General features: G+C 40.6%; 1 protein-coding gene across 4 annotated transcripts in view; it reads right to left on the reverse strand.

Moving 5' to 3' along the window:
• The window catches only part of faxcb (failed axon connections homolog, metaxin like GST domain containing b), a 70774-nt gene that overhangs the window by 3661 nt on the left and 43086 nt on the right, over positions 1-24027 (reverse strand). For 3 of the 4 annotated variants that reach the window (XM_069887133.1, XM_069887131.1, XM_069887132.1), the window contains 3 exons: positions 17630-17826; positions 6196-6413; positions 1542-1658 (listed from right to left, as the gene is read on the reverse strand). In XM_069887133.1, the coding sequence (XP_069743234.1) occupies positions 1542-1658; positions 6196-6413; positions 17630-17826 (532 nt within the window). Of the gene's footprint in view, positions 1-1541; positions 1659-6195; positions 6414-17629; positions 17827-22200; positions 23578-24027 lie in introns of those variants that run through there. The other variant, XM_069887130.1, reaches the window with a different exon arrangement.

Genomic DNA, 24027 nt, shown 5'->3' on the forward strand with positions numbered 1-24027 from the left:
TCAATCATCCCAGTGTCAAAGATGAGCAGAGTGAGCTGCCTCAATAACTATCGCCCAGTAGGACTAACATCTACTGAGATTAAAGCTTTGAGAGGTTGATCATGGCCAGAATTAACACATACCTAAGTAAAGATCTGGACCCACTGCAAATCAGCTATCACCAAATCACTCCAAGCAGACACAATATTATTGGCTCTCCACTCAGCTCTGGATAACCTTGAAAACAGAAACTCTTCGTAGACTACTGCTCAGCCTTCAACACCATTATTCCCTCAGTGCTGGTCAAGAAGCTCCAAATCCTGGGCCTCTTAAACCCCTCCTCTGCAACTGGGTCCTTGACTTCCTCATTGGAAGACCACAGTCAGTACGAATTGGAAACAATGTCTCCACTGATTAACACAGGTGCACCTCAAGGATATATGCTTAGCCCACTGCTCTTCTCACTATATCCCCATGACTGTGTGGGCAGGCACAATTCCAATGCTATCTACAAATTTATTGATGACACCACAGTTGTTGGCAGAATCACAAATGGCCATGACGAAGCATATAGGAAGAAGATAGATCAGCTCGTTGAATGGTATCTCAATAACAATCTTGCACCCAACATTAGCAAAACCAAAGAGATGATTGTGGACTTCAAGAGGAAGTCAGGAGAGCACATTCCAGTCCTCATTGAGGGCTCAGTCGTGGACAGTGTCAAAAACGTCAAATTCCTGGATATCAACATCCCCAAAGATCTATCCTGGAGCCTCCATGTCGATGCAATCATGAAGAAGGTTCTCCAGCCACTATACTTTTTGAGGTTTTTGAGGAGATTTGGTATGTCACTGAAGACTTTCAAAAACTTCTACAGCTGAACCGTGGAGAGCATTCTGGCTGGTTCCATCACTGTCTAGTCCAGAGGTCCCAACACTCATGAAAATAAAAAAACTCCAGAGGATGTTAACTTGGCCTGCACCATCATGGACACCAGACTTCACTCCATCAAGGATACCTGCAAGAGGCGGTGTCTTAAGAAAGCAGCCTCTATACTCAAAGACCCCCACCACCCAGGTCATGCCCTCTTCACTATGATAACATCAGGAAAAAGGTACAGGAGCCTAAATGGCACAAGGACAGCTTCTTCCCCTCTGCTATCAGATTCTCGAATAATCAATGAACCAAACACATGGCCTTACTTTAACTTTCTGTGCACTATTTTTATTTATTGTTGTAAGGTGGTTTATATGAAGGTTTGCACCTGCGATGCTCTTGCAAAAACAATGAATTTTGTGACATCTTCATGATAATATATTCTGATTCTGCATCAACATAGATTTATAGCAGAGAAATTATGTTTGGATTTTGGAAAACAGTGAGTCCCAATAAAAATGCCTTTCACAGGTTTTCAGGCCAAAGCATCTGGGGTACCACAAGAATTGGTGAGTGGGCCAATTATTCACAATCTATGTGCTTTATATGTGCAATCTATGTTATTTTCAGCAATAACATTTGTTTCAATTGTGTGCATTCTTTATTACAAAGCTGATTACTCTCACCTCTGATCAGTCTTTCCGGTCTGGTTCCAGGTAGAGTCCACATTGCCTGCGCCAACTGCCCAAATACTGCTGCATCAACGGTGGAAGGCCTTGTGCCCATAATATACTTCTTATCACCTACAAGTACCAAACAAAATCAATTTAGATTTCTGAAGGAAGGACATCAACTTGAAATTTCTCATTGTCTAAATCTCCATGTTACCTGCTGCATATTTCCAGCATCTTTTGATGTGATCATCAATTTGGATCGTCTTTCCTATTATTTGACCATTGTTAGATGACAACTTCCTTCCCCAGTGGATTTCCACTCATATACCACTTTAAATTATCCCTATGCCATAGGTGCTCTGTGATTAGTAAGGGATATTTAAGGTGGTATGTGAGTGGGGAAAAAAAGGTTGAGAAGCTCTGCTCTCCGCCCATTTGTTACCGAAATATTTTGCTTGAAAAAAAATTGTCATTTTGGCCCATTTCCTTTGGAGTTATGAAATAGAGTGCATAACGAGTCAGTTAGGTACAATTAAAACAGTGATTTTTAACCTTTTTCCCAATCCAACATTACATCTGTGTTAAACAGCAAAGGAACATGTTCATAGCTCTTTGCTAAAAATGTTCTCGAGTCAAGTTTAGTAAAGTGTACAACAGCCTATTACAAACAGGCACTTGTGGAGCTGCATGATGTGGTCAGTAAACAAGAGACTGCATGATGTGGTCAGTAAACAAGAGACGGCCCACAATGACCCACTACACTCTTAGACAGAGACTTTACCCAGGCCTGTCTCAAGAAAATTCTGCCCAGTTACCACCAGCAGGTAACCTCCTGCATCAGAGGTTCCAGCACACTTGATCACTGCTACAACAAGATAAGGAAGGCCTACCATTCTTTCCCGAGACTATATTTTGGCAGGTCAGCTCCTTTTGCCTTCATACAGTCAGTGCCTAAAAAGAGAAGCTTCAGAGATCAGAAAAGGAAGAAGGTGGTTGCAGGAGGCTGAAGAACAGTTGCAGAACTTCCTCGATTCAGCAGATTAAGCGGTATTGAAGAACTCAGCTGAGAATCTGAATGTTTACACCAGGGCTGTCACAGACTTTATCAAAACAGCTGTGGATGAGTGTAACTCCACCATATCGTTCAGAGTTTTTCCCATCCAGAAGCCCTGGATGAACAATGAAATCCAGAACTTGCTGAGAGCCAAATTACAAGCATTTAAGTCAGGAGATCCAGATCACTACAAAAAGAGCAGATCTGACTTGCAGAAAGCCACCTCCTGGGCAAAACGTAGTTTCTGGACAAAAATGGAAACCTTGAGGAATACCCAACAGCTGTGGCAGGGTCTAAATAACATATCTTGCTACAAAACAAAATCCGGTGGAATAGATGACGGCAAAGCTTCACTCCCTGCTGAATTCTATGGCTGATTCAACAATGAGAGTAAGAATGAACCACCACTGCTCACCCCCATGTCCCCTGATGATCCCCTCCTGTCCGTATGCGAGGATGATGTGTGGGCTGCCTTCAGAAGAGTGAATCCGAGTAAAGCATCTGGTCCAACTTACCAACGTATTCATGGTTATTTTCAACATCTCAATCCTGCAGGGCACGGTACCTACCTGTTTCAAACAGGTGTCAATCGTACCAATGCCCATGAAGAGTGTGGTAAACTGCCTAAATGACTATCGACTAGTGGCACACATCAACAGTGATGAAGTGTTTTGAAAGGCCGATGACGAAGCATGCAGTATCAGCTCCTGTTTGAGCAGTGGCATGAATCTGTTCCAATTTACCTATCGTTGTTTACAGGTCTACTGTGGATGCCACGTCACTGGTTCTACACAAAGTCCTGAAACATCGAGACTAGTGGTTTCCAACCTTTTTCTTTCCACTCACATACCACTTTAAGTATTCTCTATGCCATCGGTGCTCTTGTGATTAGTAAGATTTGCTTAAGGTGGCATATGGGTGGAAAGAAAAAGTTTGAAAACCTCTGGTTTAATCGTACCTAATTGACTCGTTATGTGCACGGTTTCAAAACTCCAAAGAGAATGGGCCAATGACGATATTTCTCAAGCAAAATATTTCAGTAACAATTGGGTATAGAGCAGTGGTTCTCAACCTTGTTTCCCCACTCACATACCACCTTAAGTAATCCCTTACTAATCACAGAGCACTGATGGTATAGGGAGAGAATAGTAGAGAACACCTGGTACTGGGCAATCTGATTTACCATATTAGCGATGCAGGGAAGGGGGTACACGGTTTATAGTTTGACTGTAGTCCACAACCATGCTGTTTTTCCCGTTCTTGACCACCACGACTGGGCCCTCCAGGGGGTTGTGCTCGGTTCTATGATCCCCTCAGCCAGAAGCTGTTGCACCTCTAACTTGATGAATGGCCTGTCGCCCATGCTGTATCTACTGATTTTGGTGGCAATCTGTTTGCAGTCGGGGGTGAGGTTAGCGAACAGGGGGAGGGTGTACCCGGTGGATGGACAGCCTGCAGGTCGGATCTTGTGGTAGATCACATGTGGAGGGGAGGGTGGGCAGTTTAAAATTTGGTGGTTGTGGATAGTGAGAGGAGGATGGGGCCTGTCGAATTTGAAAATTACACTTGAGGTGGCGCTGGAAGTCTAGCCACAGGATTACCGATGAGCAGAGCTGGGGTATGACCAACAATTTAAAATACAGTTAATGATACCATGCAGTAGCCCAGAGTCACGGCCAAATGTGACCTGAATGCCAGGGATATCTTGCAACTGGATGGACTCGCCACGAGTAAACAGTACTGCACCGATTCAGGGAGCACAAAACTTTTGATGCTGCTGCTGTCGAACAGGCAGGTGACAGGGTGTTTGTTTACTTCAGCCTCCATCATAGAGTGAGTGAGTTGGTGAGGGCTGTGCTGATCGAGTGTAATGGAAGCCAGTACTCTGTCATAGTCAGAGTCACTGTCGGTGTTGGACTGATGAGATGGTGCCCATGGCCTGGGATGGAAAGATAGCAGCTTCCATAGCGGTGCTGTTGTTCGGGGACAGAAGTGATGGCGGAAGTTACATCAGCCAAGATGTCTGCCCCAACTGCCTGCACGTGGCGCTGCTCGGGAGGGAAGGTCTGGACTTACATATTTTAGCATAGTGCCCTTTCTTCCCACACCCTAAGCACACTGCTTCTTTCGCCGGGTAGCGCTTCCGGGGGGATGTTTTGGTTGGCCGCAGTAGTAGCACTTCTGTGCCTCGGCAGTGGCAGTGGTGAAGTCAGGACACCCCTGTGCTGCAGCAGAATGTGATGCTGCATCCCAAGATGGCAGCGCCCATGTTCCCCATGAGATGATCGCATCATCGGATGCAAAAGGGTCCAAGTTGAAAAAGGCTACATCCAGCGTTTTGGCAATCTTGACTGTCCTATCCAAGGTTAGTTCATTGAGTTCCAGTAGCTGGTGGCAGACATAGTCTGAATGAATGTCCACTTTGCAGGCATTCCGGATGAGCTCATCTGTGTAGATTTCTGTAGTCATGACTTTACAGCCGCATGCACACTCTAGTTCGCGCAGGGCTTGAATGTGCTCCTCAAGAGGCTCACCAGCTTGTTAATTGCGCATAGTGAGGAGGTACCTGGCATAGACTGCATTAGTTTTGGGGCTGTACCTACTTTAGAGTTTACTCATGGCCTCCTGAACCTCGTGCAGCCTCTAATGTAGGTGTAGGCCCGATGGCCTAGTTTGTCATTGTGGGTACTCACAACTTGAGCACTGGTGTGCAAGAAGTCGTTGAAGCAGATAAGCCAGAGCTTGAATTGGTCTGGGGTGTCAAGCGTTTGAGGATCTACATCTAGTTTATCCGGATTTAGCAGCTTGTCCATTACAAAAATTTGATGGTATTAAAATTGATACACTACAAAAAGATTGGCTTTTAATACCATAAATTTAGACCATTCTCCTGTTCTGCCCCGATCCCCGGACTCATACTGAGGGAAGGACTGAGCTTAACTGCCTTTATTAGGGGATTCCAGGGGGTGGGGTCACCCAGGGAAGGCGGGCCAGCCATACATATGAATCAAGCATATACACAGTGCCAGTAACCAAGTAACAGTGTACAGTGGTGTATAGCCACAGTAACAATACCTTGAAACCTTAATACAGAGATTTGAGTCAATGGAATATCACAAAGGACAAAGAGATGAAATGTACAAAAACAAATGTCGTCCAACGTAGGAAATTTAAGGCATCGTCAAAAAGACCAAATCTTCAAACTATTTATTGTTATTGAACTGAAAATACACTAAAAGGATTTTTTTGAGACAATTTCTTCCAAAACAAATATAATAAGTACATTTATATTATATCTTGCAAGTGTCCTAAAGGTCTTCACAGCAATCAATTTAAATGAACTAACAAGATTTTAATGAGAGATAAATAGCAGTAAGAATAACTCCTTTGCTCTTATTCACAACTGTTCCACAAAATTTTCACGCCTACCTGAAAGCAAAGTAATATAAAATGAAAACGGGGTCAATATTTAATTGAAGATTATTTCCGTGAGTGCTGGAGGGCAGTAACAATGTTATTCACAGAAACCTTCAGTTGATTGCAGTTTCTGATTTCATTGGAACTTGTAATTCATTAAGTAATATATGAGAGTAAATTAATGCTTTATCTCACCCAAGATGACTGAAAGTGCTCGCATGTCCTTTTCCATTAAGGTATATATTTCCTCCTTTGAGAAACGCCCAATGCCTTGACCATACATTTCCCGTTTGACAATTCCTCTTGTTAGATGGCATAGTATCCATTTAAGAAAACCACTTAATGGGCCTGAGACAGACAGTATTTTTCCAGTCTCATGGAGATTGTCGATCCATTGACAGTATACAATGGCCCTGTAATATTAAAAAAGCAAGTGTCACATTGAGAAATCACAATCATTTGCTGCATGGTTGGAAGGAATATCTTCCCACATCCATCTGTATTGGAAAAGGGGAGGAGGTGTCTTTCAGTGGTGGTGCAATGACTGACTAACTTTAGCACCTCAAGTCATGAGTTGATACTTTGTACTTTCAGAAGCTTCGTACTGATGGGCCCAATGTTGGGATGATTTGTGCAGTGTCTTTCAAAAGGATCTTTATATTTCCAAGAGAAATCTGGAATCTGACGATCCTTGTGACAAGTTAAGTGTTAATACGGTGGAATTTGTGATATTGGTGATAAAAATCCTCCTGACAATTCTTTTTGTATTGCCCAGTGGAGATGACCCAGGAGAATTATTTGATCCTTCAGCCATAACACTGCCTGAGAATATCACTTAAACAAAAGCTTTGCTGAATCAACTGACTTCTATGAACAAAAAAGTTTTATAAAAGTGGTCAGAAACCAAGTTTGTGCCAGACTTACAATAGGAGATCTTCACATCCACTTTGATGGTAAATAAAGAAGTAAGGATAAAATGAAATGAAGGTGCAAGATAGTAAAGCGGGCTGAATTTGGGCACTGTCTCGTGGAAACTACTTCCAATTATGTCCACTGTGGTGAAAAATATCAATTTCTGAGCTGCAACAATTCACAACAGTGATAAGATTCTGAAAACAAAATAAGTCACTGCGGTGATACGACCACCAGACTACTGCAGGGGGTGATCACTGTACCTGCAGGAAGACAACCTAAGGGGCTGACTCCACCTGGCCGGCTGTCAATCAGCTGACCTGAATATAGACCTGAGCTGGCCCCTCCTGAGCCAGTCATACGAGGAGTCACCAAGACTTGGTGTTCAGACCTTTACTGGAATAAAGCCTGTTGTACAGTCTTTTGAGTTTTGTGCTTGCTTGCTACCTCAGCGCATCACAGTCATAGTATTTTAAAACAGTATAAGCATATAAGAACATGAGAAATAGGAGCAGGATTAGGCCATACAGCCTAATGGGCCTTCTCTACCATTCAATAAGATCATGGCTGCTCTGCCTGAGGGCTTAGCTCCACCTACCTGCCTTTTCCCCTTAACCTTTAATTCCTCTACTATGCAAAAATTAAACTCTGTCTTCAATATATTTAAAGAGACAGCCACTACTGCTTCTATGGGGAGAGAATTCCCCAGATTCCTTGCTCTCTGGAAAAAGAGGCTTTTCTATATTTCCATCCTCTGAATCTTGAGGCTCTATCCATTAGCTTTAGTCTCACCTGACAGTGTAGTGCACTGAGGTAGCAACAAACAAGCACAAAACTCAAAAGACTGTACAACAGGCTTTATTCCAGTAAAAGTCTGAACTTTTGGCCTTGGTGGCTCCCCGTGTGACTGGCTCAGGAGGGGCCAGCTCAGGTCTATATTCGGGTCAGCTGATTGACAGCCAGGTGGAGTCAGCCCCTTAGGTGGTCTTCCTGCAGGTACAGAGTTCGCCCCCTGCAGTAGGCTGGTGGTCATATCACCGCAGTCAGTGAAACCAGCTTTCCCATGTCTATCTTATATATCATTTTACAATTTTATAATTCAAGAAGATCCCCTCTCATTCTTGTGATAAACAACAAGTATATTGCCAGGTCACTCAATCTCTCTTCATACCATAACATCTCATCCCCAGAATCAGCCTGGTGAACCTCCTCTGCATTGTCCCCAAAGCCAATATACTCTTTCTCAAGAGACCAAAACTGTACCCACTACAGTTGCTGCAGAACCTCCTGCTCTTAAATTCAATTCCTCCAGTGGTGAAGGCCAAAATTCCATTTGCCTTCTTGACTACCTGTTGCACCTACAAATCAACCTTTTATAATTCAAGTACAAGCATTCCCAAGTCCCTCTGCACAACAACACACTGCAATAAATACATACATACAGTGCATACAGACATATAACACAGTAACAGGCCATTTCGGCCCACAAGTCCATGCCGCCAAATATACATTCAATTAACCTACATCCTCAGTAGGTTTCAAAAGGTAGGAGGAAAGCGGAGCCCCCAGGAAAACCCATCCAAACTCCTTACAGACAGCACAGGATTCGAACCTCTGTTCCAATCACCGGCACTGTAAAGATGTTGCAGTAACCCCTATGCCAACTGTGCCCACCCCAATCTTTCACCATTTAAATAATAATGTGATCTATCATTTTATTGTTGTATTTACCAACTTGTACTCTATCTGCTGGAACTTTGCCCGTTCACTTAACCAATACATATCATTCTGCAGACTCTGCATTCCCTGCATAATTTGCTTTTTCATTGAATTCAGTCTCATCAACAAAATTAGATACAGTACAACTTCAATTATCCAAAATGATCAGGACTGGGTCTATGTCAGATAAAAAAAATTTCTGAGAACTGGCCATTTTTTAAAAACAGGTCAGTAGCAACAGCAAATCACTTGTATCAATGTTTAAACCACCACAAACAACAAGGGAAGGCTTTTTAAGCATTAAAATAATGTTTAATTCTTACCAAAAAGATGCTGGCTGCCATCGATCCCTGACAGGTCCCAACCCCCACTGCCGATCCCCAAGATCTCCCAACCGCTGCTGTGATCCCCGGTGAGGCTTCCCAGGCCAGTGAAACACTCATTGGCGAGTCAGTGGGCTCCTGTCTCCCTGGTTACTGGAGCTCCTGACGCCTGAGACCCGACTCCGAATCCTCCCCTAGGCCTACCGCACATGCACACCGAGGAGTCCGGTGTGTGTGTCCATTAGTAGGCCGAGGGGAGAGTTAAGAGTCAGCGTCGGGAACTCCAGCATGCCAAGGAAGAAGAGAGGGAAAAAAGCAGAAAGAAAGGGAGGGGAGAGGAGGGAGGAAAGTGAAGAGGAAGGGGAGAGAAGAAGAGAGGGAGGGAATGCCATTGAGCCCAAGGTCCTTTCCTGTCCAGGAGGCCACTCTCCCTGATGTCGCTGTTTACACCTGGGACACAGTGGCATGCAGTTTGAGAGGGAGAGTTGGAGAGAAAAGTCAATAGGGAAAAGTAAAGAAGGAATTGAAAAAGAGAGGGGAAGGAGTTACCTGAAATGAGGACAATCTTCGTTCTAATTGCATGTCGATCGAATTTTTGTTTCAAATCGTTGAGGTCAGTTCGGCTCCAAAATAAATTCAGATAAATGAGAATTTCTGATTGTTTTGGATATCCTCATTTGTCCAATTTTTTTTTTTAATTCAGAGAAATGAGGATTTTGGGGGATCCGATTTTGGATAATCAGTTGTACTTTACCTTCTGCAGTATCTTATCGAACACCTTCGGAAAACACAAATATACAACATTTACCTGTTGTCCTCCACCCACTGCACTCATTATACCCACAAAGGACTTCAATAAATTTTTCATACATGGCATGCCCTTCCTGAATCCAATTTCTAGCATTTTCTGGCTAATGACTTTAAGATAACTGGTCTATTTAACCTGCTTTTTACCTACACCTTTTTTTAAACAGTGATGCAACATTTTCTGTCTTCCAATCTCTCAGGATCTGCCCAGAGTCCAAAGAATTTTGATAAATCACCACAAACGCTTCCACTATAACTTCCATTTCCTTCAGTATGACTGACTTTAATGGATTCTTTAATCAAATTGATTCTTTGTTTGTACTTGATTATTAGGACTTTTCCTCAATCACATTTATTTAATTTTAAGTGTTACAGTGGAGGTCTTCTCAGCAGGATTTACCTGGAATAATGGGCAGAATGTTTTATTTTTTGAAATGGTCAAATTAAGTTACAGTTTCCACATCTTTTCCCTTTACTTTCACCATTACAGCTTTCCATAAGTATATCTAAAACTACTTCTATTTTTAAAAAAACACTGCAGATGCTGTTGAAGAGCCACAGACCTGAATGTTCTTTGTTTATCAAACACTTGCAAGGTATTTCCATATCGGAATCAAAGCGTATGAATGTCAGATTGAGAAAAATCAAGTTATATTGTAAGAAGATGCAGAGAGTGACAGGTTAAACTGGGACAGTCTGAGTAGACACCAGCATCACCAATGACAGATGAAGATAATAAAGTATGATTAGCTCTCAAAACAATTGTGTATTTAATTCATGCTCCAGTGCTGTATCGATATGTCATACTGCTGTTATACTTGCTAGGGAAGGAAATGGAATCACTGAAAATGCTCTTGCTAAAGGGAGATGGTTCAGATATTGAGATTCATACAGCTCTGTTTAACACTTTTAACTCAAGCCAGGTATCAGAGAGATAGCATCTTCTCCTTAGCTTGTGATCCACCTCATCTCATTTTGTCCTTCCAAGGTCATTGCACAAGCAAGACTAGGTTCAGTGGCCCTCACTTTGAAGAAATATTTCCTGACTTCTTATCTCAATCTCTAATGACAGTTTTAAATGGAAGATCCCTATACCTCACTGTCCATATGGAGGAAATGGGAATCTACTTTCATGTTATTGATTCCTGGGCATATTGGATTGCTTTCATAAAACAAGGAGGAGAACTGGGTTGGAAAATTCACACACACACATCAGAGAGGGTATCAATTCAATCCACTATCCATGAATTAGACAGAAATTGTCAATCTGATATCCTCACTGCTCGATTAACCCATGTGATCCAGTTATTTCACTTTATATTTCTGCAGATCCCTTCAAAACTCTGTGTTATTTAACAATTAAACACCAGTTATCTCATTAGCAAATCTTCCAATGCAAGTACTCTCAGTGCCTCTGATCTCTGCTCAGAACTATATGCCCCTGCCTCTTATCGTCCAACAGGGGTGGCCAACCTTACTTTTTAATTTAGACAGACAGCACAGTAACAGGCCATTTTGGCCCATGAGTAGGTAACAGGGGTGTAGGTTAATTGGGCTCATAGGTTGATATGACCTGTTATTGTGTTCTATGTCTAAATTAAAAATTAAAAGGTTGGCCACCTCTGGTCCATCAGAACATCCTAGACCTTTAACTTCATTCCATCATTGACCTTCCAAGCCAATGCCCTCACAGAAATGTAATTATACTCTCTCTTATTGTTTAGTATTTAAACTGCTGATGGCCAGTATTATGATCTCATTGGACCTTAAAGAAACATCTCCCTCATGAGGTCACAGATTTGTAGAGTTATGGAGGTTGGAAACAGCCCCTTTGGCTCAACTCGTCCAGGCCCACCAAGGAACCTTACAGAACCAGTCACAGCTGCCTGCAATGAGTCCTTGTCTGTCTTGTTTCCTATCCATGAAGTTGACCAAACATCTTCTGAATTATGTACGTGTACCTGCCTCTACCACTTGCTCTGGTAGTTCATTCCATGTACCCACCATCCTCTGTGGGGAAAATTTTGCCTCTATGGTCCCTTTTAAACTTTTCCCTTCTCTCACCTTAAATCTATGCCCTCCAGTTTTAGATTTCCCAACCCTGGCAAAAAGCCCGTGCCACCCAACTTTACTATGCCCCACATGATTTTACAAACCTCTGTACAGTCACCACCAAGTGTCCTTCACTCCAGAGACATTAGTCTCAGCCTATCTAGTCTCTCCTTCTTATCTTCATGAATCTTAATCACAAGCTTCCAATATGATAACCAAACACATACAATATTCCAGATGTGGTCTCATCAAGGTCCTATACAGTTGTGGCATAATGTCGTCCCAACTCTTGTTCTCAAATGTCCCATCTGATGAAGCCAGGGGCCTACAGACCTTCTTCCCCACCTTGTCTAGCTGTGTCTCCATGCTCAAGTATTTGTACTCATGTATTTGTACACCCACCTCTCTCTATTCTACCACACTTCCTAGGCCCTGTCATTCTCTATGTATGTTCTCATTGGTTCCTCAGTACTTAACGCTGTGTCTGCAGGAAATGCTACACTTGCGTCCATACCTCCTCCCTCACAGCCATTTGCAGCCCCAAACTGTCCTTCCATGTGAACCAACACTTTACTCGTGAATCAATAGAGGTCATTTACTGCATCTGGTGTTTCCGTTGTGACCTCCTCTACATCGGAGAGTGTGGATGCAGATTGAAAGATTGCTTCATTAAGCACTTTGGCTTAGTCCGTTGTAATAGCATGGATCTCCCAGTGGCCACCAATTTCAATTCCCCGTCCCATTCTCCTGCTGACATGTCTGTCCATGGTCTCATGCCAGACTGAGACCACCTGTAAATTAAAGGAAAAACACATATTCTGTCTGGAAATAAAAAGTTTGAAAACGACTGGTTTTAGATTGAGATCAATGACTGAGCCTCTGCAGCTCTCTGGAGTAAAGAATTTGAAAGATTTAACATCATTTGAGTGCATAAATTTTGCTTTTTTGCAGTCTGAGGTAGAATACCCTTTTGAGATTCTCTGGTTCCAGATTTCCCAGTTAGGGATACATCCTTGCTGTATCTAACCTATTGAGCTCTTCAAAGCATTTTGTATATTTACTGAATTTGCCTTTCTTTTTGGCCTCCCCATATGATAGACATGTCATCTATGAATTGAAAACACAGTCCAAGGAGCCAAAACTGTCCACTATACTTCACCTTTGGACATCAAGGCTTTATGATCAAGCCTTATAATGGCCAACATCTGCTCCATTTGTGCCTATTAACACACTTCTATGCAAACACTGATGATATAGTCTTTGCAGGCGAGGTTTGCATTCATTGGAGATTATATAAAATGAACATGCTCTGTGACTCTTCCGCTGACAAAAGTTTGGTCATTTTAATGCTGTTCCAAAAACTGTTAATAAGAAAGTCTTCTAACTGCCAAGATTCTTTATATTACAGTCAGATGCATGAATAGCATTGCTGTTTTATTCTCATGGTCGTGAGCAGATTTCTAGTCAAATATTCGATAATTTAATTTTGTTATGTTTTAGACCTGAAAATGAAGCACTTATGAAGTAACATGAAAGAAGAAATGTTGATGGTCTTGAGATGTTGCACTTATGAAGCAACATGAAAGAAGAAATGTTGAGATGTTTAAAGGTGGATAAATCCCCAGAGCTTGAACAACTTTAACCTGGGAATTTGTGGAAAGCAAGGAAAGAAATGGTTGGGCTAATGCACAAAAGTCTGCAGACATGATTGTAGTAAAACACAACGATGCTGGAGGAACTCAGCAGGTCTCGCAATGTCTATAGGAGGTAAAGATATATTACCGACTTTCAGGCCTGAGCCCTTCTTCAAGGTACAAGTAAAAAAAGAGACAGGCACCTGCATTTAAAAGACTGGGGGAAAAAGAAGAATGGGAGCGGGAGGAGTTTAGACCAAAAGACAAAAGGTATTAATTGAATATGATAAAAGACAGGAGAGAAGAGAGTGAGAATTGATTGGGTGGGGGGGTTTGGCTCTATGAAAGAAGACAGAGGGAAAAGGGGGAGGGCAGAGAGAGAAAGAGAGCTAGAGGAAAGGCGACACAGGGGAAAATGGGGTGAGGGGATAACGGAAACCGAAGAAGTCAATGTTAATGCCATCTAGTTGGAGGGTGCCCAGATGGCTGCCTTAATGAAAACACACATATCAGGGAGCTTTATGCTTGTTCTCTGATTCCATCCCAAGTAAAATGAGACCTAGTAACTGGTTCTGTCTACTGGACATCTCATCAGTAAAGCCCATTTGAATTTCACTGCCAATAGACCAGTTTATCTTCCAGAGCAACTCACAACTTCCACCCTCTACCCTGTTCCTTATATACTTGCAATTTCATTCTCACTTTTTCCAGATGGTGAATTCAATTTTAACCACGTTGCACAAAAGAATCTTTCCTCAAGCCACTATTGAGATATAAGATTGTTGCCCCATGAAGAATTCACTACTGGATCAAGGAGAATAATTTCTTGACTTTGTACAGAGCCATCAATATCTATAACCTGCTTCATGAATATACGCCAGGATACCACTGTGTATAAAGTAAAATTTCTTTTTAACTTCCTTTAGTTATATTTCATCACTTAAATTTTTAAAAAATCAAAATTTTAAAAAAAAATCAGGATTGTGTCAAAAGTAAATGAAGTTGAAAGTATGATGGTCAACCTGAATACATTCTTTCTGCAGTGATCCATATTCACGAGATTTAATGTGTTTTATCCTGCAGTGACCCAAATACATGAAGCTTTGCTGCACAACATCTAATAGTGACCTATATTAACCATATTTTAGTGGAATTAATTCAGCACTGACTTACAGTCATGCCAGATTAAGATAAAAAACCAATTTGAGAGAAAAAGCAGAAAATTGTGAAAGGTTATTTAGTTTCTTCAACAGTTCAATCCCCTAGCTGGAGAGTCAAGAACGATGGATCAAAACTCAGGACTGCCTTGTGGAAAAAGTTCTGTACTGATAAGCTTGAAAATGTCAGGAATTCTCTACCCCAAACAATGTAGATGAGTACAGGACTGGAAATGACAGGATTTTGGACATTGTTACAAGGCAGCTCAGCTTGACGATTGACACAGCACCTTGAACTTAAGGGAACAAATGATACTTGAAATCATAGAATCATAAAATCATGCGGCACGGAAACTGGCCCCTACTGCTTGTGGAGTCCGCACTGACTATTGACTTTCTATGAGTCCACACTGACCATTCACTCGTCTTGTCTCCACTGGCCATCGATTCACTGAGTCAGCACCAACCACACTGACTAATGACTCACCTTGTCTCCACTGATCATCGACTCACTTAGTCCCCATTGATCATTGACTATATGTCCGCAATGACCATCTGAGTCCCCACTGACCACAATTGTCTTGTCTTCACTGACCACTGACTACTGAATCAGCACTGATCATCGACTCCATTTATCTGCATTGTCCATTGACTCACCTGAACTACACTGACTACTGGCTTGCTGAGTCCCTGCTAACCATTGACTCAACAAGACCCCACTAACCATTGATTCATCTTGTTCCCACTGATCATTTACTCAATGAGTCAGCACTGACTATTGACTCATTAAGTCCACATTGACCATTGATGCTGTGCCCCACTGACCATTGACTTGCTGAGTCATCAATGACCATCAATCACCCCACCCTACTCCATTTACATTAACTTTGCTGAGAAAATATCTTTTTATTTTAGTTCTAAATGACTGACTTTTATTTTGAGACAGTGATCCATTGTTCCAGACACCACAGCCAGGGGAAAGATCAACCTTGCATCCACCCTCTCAAGGCCCATAAAAATTTGTAGTAAAATGTCAATTAAATCACCTCTTGTTCTTCAAGCTACGGGGATTGTGCTTCAATCTATTTAATCTTTCTTCCTAAAACAATTGCCCTACCACCCCCACCCTCCGAATAAGACTGATGAACCTTTGTTGCTTTCCTGTCATAAGTATATTCTTCCTTAGGTGGACATTCTAGACCTACAAAACAATAATATATATGCAGGCTCACCGGGGTCTTCTAAAATTTCAATAATATGAACCCATGTGCTCCTGTAATTAAGGCCAACATTCCATTTTCCTTTCTATCCCTTTGCTATATCTGTTGGCTAACTTGCAGTTTTTATATACAAGGGCACCCAGGACCTTTTGAATAAAAACCTTTAGCAAACCGTTTTGTCTTAAAGAACTCTTGTTTTTCATTTTTTTTCTCCATAAGTGGTTAATTTAACATTTTACTACATTATTATCTTCTCTTACATTCTCATCCGTTTAATTATCTCTATCACCTTTAATTTTTTCCACATCCTCTTCATGGCCCACATGGTCTTCCAGTTTATATCACTTGCACATAAACTACAATTGTCTTCATCATCCAAATCAGGAATAGGGACGGCGAATAATTGGGGCCCCTTCACTGAACCTTGCAACACTACAATGTATCCCATCCAAAGGATCTCCTGTTATTCTATCTCTCTATTTTCTATCCATTACCCTAATCCTAAAACAATGGAGTTGATCATTCTAATCCTTTAACATTCCCTAATTTTTTACACCTTCTCAAAGACCACTGACAGTTCTGATATACCTTATCTACTTATCTACTCTGCAAATTACCTCAGAAAACACTTAACATGTTGTTTCCTTCTAATAAATATACAACATGTTGATCATGCTCAATTGTGTCATTATTTTTAAGTATCCTTTTTGCAACATATTTCATTGTAAATTCCAACATTTGCCCAACTATTGGGCTAATTCATTTGGGCTTCCCTTTTTGCTCCTATCTTGAATAATTGCTTACATTTTCTATGTTCCAATCTGTGGAAACCATTCCTGAATCAATAGAACTTTGACAGATGAACTGGCATTATATCTGCAGTGCACAAACGTGCTGGAGAAACTCAGCAGGTCAGACAGCATCATCCAAAGGATGTGAAAGGCAATCAACATTTTGGGACTGAGCCTTTCCTCAGGAATGATTAAGGGCTCAGGCCCGAAACAATGACTGCCTTTTATTTTCTATGGATGCTGCATGACCTGCTGACTTTCTCCAGCACTTTTGCATACTGCACTAGACCTCAGCATCTGCAGATTTTCTTGTTTAACTAACAATATATCTATTGCCTTGTTCAAAATTGTGGGACACAAGTCACCATGTTATAGAACATAAAATAGTACAGCAAAGGAACAAGCCTTTCACCCATTCATAAACAATAATGCCCACCTAACCAATCGCATCTGCCAGAACATAGTCTATATCACTCTATGTGATAGTTTTTTCAATAATGCTCATTTCTTTTAGATTTTCATGTCATTTGTCAATAATTATTCTCATTTATGTCCAGAAATGATTTGTCTTCTTACATGCTGTGATACTACAGATCTATCACCAGTGTATATAGTTACAGTATCTAGACTGTGCTTACAGCGATTGGCTGAGAGCTTAGCCACGCCTACTATCTGGGCCTTAAAGGGCTGTGTCCCGAGCCAGGTCGGATCATTCCGGACTGGTCGGCCACCTGTGAAGAGCTCCTGTCTTTTGCTAATAAAAGCCTTTGTTTGGATCAACAAGTCTTTGATTCTTTCGACGAGCTCTACACATGCATACAGATACAACATAAATAATTACTTTTATTTTTTAATTCCCAAATATCATTTCTCCTGTTTCAGTTTGAGAATGACCACACAAACTATTGCTTATGTTTCCCTTTTTCATATCTGCTTTGCTGAATTCTGAAATGTTTCAATCCTGAGGCTTACACTTTTTGATAACATTTTTAGCCTTGATCCATTATTACTTACCAATAGAAGTGTTCTTCCACCATTTTTGTAATGGCTCTTGAAATAGCTCTTTCACTGGAATCCAGATGCTTATTTAAGTTAACACCCAGTTTATCTTGAAGAAAATCAATAATGAATTCTGTGCCACCTACTTTTTGATGATTATATTCAATCCAAGGCATCTTTCCTTGAGGAGAGAGTTTGCCATCGAAATAATTCTAAAAGGAAATGGAAAAGTATTTTAGGAATAACTTGCAGAACGGCATACAAATATTTTATATCATTACCACTAATGCTGCTTGGAACTCACATCCACATTTTCTAGTGAGATTATTTGGTCATTATTGATAGCGAAGCTTCCAAAAATATTTTTGTGCTGTGTCCCAGGTGTGTGAGATGTATTACTCTGTGCTTCTACCACTCATCATTCCAAGTGATAAATAAAATATTTCCATTTTAAACTTCCTTCCAGTCCTAACTTTGCCTTGAGCTTTCTGTAAAAACAAAGGATTTCTATTGCTTTATTAAGGCGTAAAACCACTTGAAAAATCTGTATCAAATTGACATTCTAAAATGGCTGAAAAATGACTTGTGTGGGGAGGGGAAAATTTACATCTTGCAGAAGAGGAAGTTTGTTTCACTGAGGTCATGTTTTAACTCCAAATTGTAAGCAGGGAGCTTTACTTCACAGTAGTACATATCTGAAATCTAAGTGGACAATATTCCACTTTCTGCATTGATAGACGAGGTTTCTTGCCAGCAATATGAAAACTTTCTTGTGTACCCAATCTTCAATATTTGAAGCTGAAATATTTGCAATTTTTGATTCCAGCTCTTTCAATCTAAATGAGCATATTTATACACTGAAAAGCACTTTAACTTGATCTAACATACATTCATCCCAAACAGCAACTGTGGGTCATCTGTTGGCACCAGTCAGTCTATTTGATGTCACCATTAAAAACACAGAAAATGCTGTATGTTGGTTATTCAAAGATTTAATTAGTTGGAGTGCATTAAAAATATAATGGTTGCAAAATTGGGTGGCATGGCATTAATTTTTGCCATACCAAGCATATTATATTTGTTCATAAATAGCAAATGTGTACATTTTACACTGCTATCAGATTGAGAAATGAAGTCACATATGCTTCTCACAAGTATATCAGGGGAATGCAGTTTAGATATCCAACACTAATTTTGACTTGTGGGCGAGGAACCCACACAGGCTGCTGAAGACTTGAGGTCAAAGGACTTACACCAGGCTGGTGGAGACTGACTCATGGGAACCAGGATTCGAGAGGATGCTAGGGGGAAGGAGGGCTCCCAAAAGGCCCTGGGCGCTGAAGATTTCCTCATCATGTCAAAGCTTTGGATCTGCGCTCAGGTTGCCCATGTTTGAAATAAACTGGAGTATTTTTTAGCGGTAGAGGCTGTGGGAGGGCTGGAGGTGAATCCACAGACACTCAGTCACTCTGGAGGGACTCTGTTTTGTTTCTCTTTCTCTGACTGTAAAAGGCACTAGACAATGCTAATGGTGAATCTTTGTCTGCCTGATGGAAATTTTGTGTAATGTTACATTTTTGTTTCATTACATGACAAAAAATAGTATCAATTTTATCATGTGTAAGTATGGATCAAGGACAGATTATCACATGGATGACAGTGAATCAGTCTTTTTCAGTCTACAAGGATATAACTAGTGGAGTGCCCCATAGATTAGTTCTTAACCTCAATTATTTACTGTTTATATTAATGACTTGGAGGAGGAGACAGTGCGAATTATCCAAGTTTGCTCTCTGAGTGAAATATGGGAGGGGGGCATCATGAGAGTAGGAGATTTGGAGTTTACAACAGGATAGGGTGAGTGAGTGATCAAAATCCTTAGCAATTGAGTTTAATGTGAGGACATGTATCAAGCAAACAAGAATGGGCATCAATGAATCCATTTATGCTTGAAAAAAGGGATGGCTAAAGATACCTCACAGCACTCTTGGTTCCGTATGGAAAATATTACCACTTCACTCAATTGAGTCACCAGAGTTCTCTCAAAGCAAATGAACTGAGTCAAAACGCAGGCAGCATCTGCAAGCCACTAATCACATAGAAACATAGAAGATAGGAGCAGGAGTAGGTCATTCGACCCTTCGAGCCTGCTCCGCCATTCAACGAGATCATGGCTGATCTTAAAGTTCAGTACCCCGTCCCCGCCTTCTCTCTGTAATCTTTAATACCCTTATACTGAAGAAATATATCTAATTCCCTCTTAAATATATTTAATGAACCTGCCTCTACTGCCCTCTGTGGCAATGAATTCCACAGATGCACCACCCTCTGGGTAAAGAAATTCCTCCTCATATCGGTCCTAAATGGTTTGCCTATTATCCTCGAACCATGGCCCCGGGTCTCAAACCATGGCCCCGGGTCTCAAACCATGGCCCCGGGTCTCAAACCATGGCCCCGGGTCTCAAACCATGGCCCCGGGTCTCAAACCATGGCCCTGGGTCTCAAACCATGGCCCCCAGAGTACAAGTGTTGTCAATGATGCCGTGTGATACACTGGAGGTCTAAAGCTCAGCTACCAAGTTGTTGGTCCCACAGTGATGAAATGGATCTAATGATGACTATTAAATGCATGGTCTCAAACTCCGCATGAATGTACTTTGCATGGTACAAAATGGGCATGTTCCAATGACATTATTAGATTACAGAATCACACTGTCAAGTTGATGTGTTCATGAAAGTATTATATTTGCATTATGATTGTATCAACTGTGTCGCAGTGTGAAATGAAGAAAGAGAAAATGATCATAGTTGAGTTGAAGTTCAGTAAAAGTCGCTTACTCAGTCATCTGCAGCTTTTAAAACCCCGCACATTCCAAATGACGTCATCGTATTGTGATGTCATGACATTATTCAGAACCTCCCAATTACGCCTCTGGTGAGCTGCCACATGCCACCATGTGCCAACCCCACCCCTACCAGAACTTCTAGTGCCATTACCGTCCACAGCTCTTGGGCGGTCGTCCGCATCTTCGCATCGGGGGATCGTGTCAAGGGTCAATCAAGGTCGAGATGAGTGGGATTTAGTCAGTCAATTGTAAATGTCTCTGGATTCCCCCCAATGTCCTTGTAATGGAAGATTCTAACCATGTTTTTTTTTACTTTTGTAGCCTTTGCTTCTGCAAGGCTGAGACCCTGCTTTTTTTTTTAAACTTTATTTAAAATTTTATGACATGAATAAAATAAAAATTACATTTAAAGAAATAATAAAAAATAAGATAATAAAAATTAGAATACTACATCATTAAACTACACAAATTAACCCCCCCCCAATAATTATAACACCACATTAATCATCTAATTTAAAATTAGTCCAACCCTCCCCCCAAAATAAAGAGTGAAGAATTAATTAACAATATTGTAAATAAAATAGAAAAAAACCCACTTACAAAAAAAGGATAAAACTTAACAACAAAAAAAATTACTAACAACAAAAAAAATATCAATACTAAAATAATACCCTTAAACATATATTTAAATCAAACATAATACATGTATTTAACAAATGAAGTCCACTTTAAAACTAAGTTCAAATATTAAAATCATATATCAACCACATATCTGTTATTCAAAAAATCATAATTAATAATACATAAATACAGAATTTCCATTAAAACCAAGTTTCCTTTATAATTCATCGAGAGAACAAAAACATCCCTTAGAAAAACAAACAGATAAACTTTTTATTCCCTTCCCCACCCCTTATATAAAAAAAGAAAAAAAAAGAAAAAAGTTCAAACTCATAAAATTCTCCATATTCTTCATTTATAACATCTTCAAAATTCTCTATCGAAATTAACTTAATTTTATTCTCCCTCAATGTATTTGTACTTAATTTTCTTCTTTTTCTTCTTATCACCTTTCCCCTCATCTTCCTCTTCATCTAATTCAACATCCTCAATTTTTGACTTATTATCTTCTGTAAAAAGAGAAAAAAAACCCCCAAAAAAAAGAGAAAAAAAAGGAGAGAAAAAACCTCCTAATTCCCTCTCAATTACAATCAGAAAACAAAAAGAGTTAAAAAAAATTATTTATTTAAAAAAATAATAATAAAAAAACCTTCACTTCTTAACCCAAAAATTTAAAAGAAAAAAAAAACAGGTCAGAGGTCACAACTACCTCCTCCTGTTTAAACCGCCCAAAGCGGTAATTCCTCCAAAATATTGGGTGTGAGTTAACTCACAGGTAGTTGATGACTTCTGGAAACTAGTGCCCACCCAGTTCCCTCTCCCAACTCCCATTTCATTAAACTATCATCATTATTTAAACTATTTAAACTCTTCTCAAAAAAAAGATAAAAGATTTATTTTTTTAAATCAACGTTACCACTTTGGTCACCATTGCTTCCATTTCTTTTAAAAAACTGGATCCCACCTTACATCTCTACTCTCTTTGGAGACCTTGAAGGACTACATCGTTCCTGAAACTGCATGATTGGTAGAGACTGAGCAAAGTCCATAACCTCTTTAGGATTGTCAAAGAACTTTGGCTAATTTCCATCCTAAAAAATCTTCAGTACCGCAGAATACCTGAATGTTCCCTTATGTCTTTTTTTCCACAACCGTTCTTTCACCGAATTAAATTCACGTCGTTGAAACATAATTTCTTGACTCAAATATTGATAGAAGAAAACAGGATTATTCTGAACCATCAAAGGAGATCTATTTTGCTGGGCATTTCTAATAGCCGTATGTAAAATTGTCTCTCTGTCACAATAGTTTAAACAATGGATCAAAACAGATCTTGGATTCTGTCCTGAAAAAGATTTTCTTCTTAAAACTCTATAAGCACATTCCAGTATTAAACCTTCAGGGAATTTATCCTGTCCTAACACTCGTGGAATCCATTCAGTAAAAAATTTTCTTGGATCTGGTCCTTCTATGCCTTCTGGCAAACCAACAATTTTCACGTTGTTCCGTCTAGATTGATTCTCCAAATAATCAACCTTTTTTGCTAAATTTTTATTTTGGATCTGCAATGTTTCAATTATTCTATTTTCATCTTGCAGTTGATCCTGTGCATCGACTAAACCTTGATCACACATTTCAAATCTTTCAATGATTTCAAGCTTAAAAGCTCCATTAATGACTTCCGCCATCGCATTAATCTTGGAAATAAACAGGTTCACAAAATTAACTAAGTGACTCGATACAGAATATATCTTATCTTCAAGATCCTTAACAGACATTTCAACAGAAGTAGATTCAGGCATAATGGGGTCTTGCTGTTCCTTAGAGACCACGGGATCTTCTGTCCCTTCCCTTAATTTAGTATCTTTTCTAGCAGTTTAACTTCGTATAAAAATCCCTCTCAAAGTCCCCCCAGCAATGCCAGGAGACTGAAGATCAGGGTTATCTTTAAGCCAAATCTCTTTAATCATCTTCACTGAATCGATGTTTGGAAAAACCGTTGTAATGGAAGATGCATTTTGCAGCGCCACCACTGTAGCAGTCGAATGACAGCTCTTTAACTCTCCAGCTGGTGGCGCCCCAGCTGATTCAACTGTCAAAGCCTCAGCAACAACACCTGCAGTGGCCACGGTGCGAAACACTGGCACCCGTCCAGCCCCTTGTTCTGAAAGCTGTTGAGTGCGACCTTCAGAGAGCCTCACCGGCTTAAAACGAAGCTTCAATGCCGAACTCTGCACGTCCTCCTCTGGATCCATTCTACGTTGAGTCCTGGCTTCTTGTAAACAAGTAGGCTCAGACAATTTCGAAAAATGTAGTTTTTTAACAGTCTGTTGATATTTTCTTTTACCTTTTTTTTGCATATAAACTATTAGGCACTAATCCAACACCTCTTATTATTTATAAACTTTTAAAAGAACTTTAACGGGCACTTAAAGACAAAACAATAAATCAGAGTCAGGAGAGGTCTGGAAGGCACGTCTGTTCCCTACGCCATCTTGCCACGCCCCCCCCCCCCCCACCCCCGCTGAGACCCTGCTTGTTTTTTAGAATCAGCAGACATAAGCTAAATTCCACTGAGGGGCCAGAGATCCTGTTATTTGATGAAAGGACATCTGTGTACCAAGAACATTTAATCTTCCTGCTTGTTTTGATCACAGACTGTCAGAGGCCTAGCCTTGATGCAAAATAAACCATTGTATTCAAAGTAATAAGCTGAAAATTACGTTATTCGAAAGAAGCCTAGGCATGCGAGCTTGCTCGTTTATCTTTATTATTGTGCTGGAAATAGGTGCTTGGGTAAACAGTTTATGGGTAATATAAGCCATGGTTCCGCTGCTGAAGTTTGAGACTCTCCGAGAGGTGGCAACATCTCTCAGAAAGAAGAAGAACTTCTAGAGTCCAGCCAACGTCCCGGTCGGGGGAGGTGGAGAAGCTGCTACCGGCGCC

The sequence above is a fragment of the Narcine bancroftii genome, chromosome 6, assembly GCF_036971445.1.
Source record: "Narcine bancroftii isolate sNarBan1 chromosome 6, sNarBan1.hap1, whole genome shotgun sequence".
NCBI lineage: Eukaryota > Metazoa > Chordata > Chondrichthyes > Torpediniformes > Narcinidae > Narcine > Narcine bancroftii.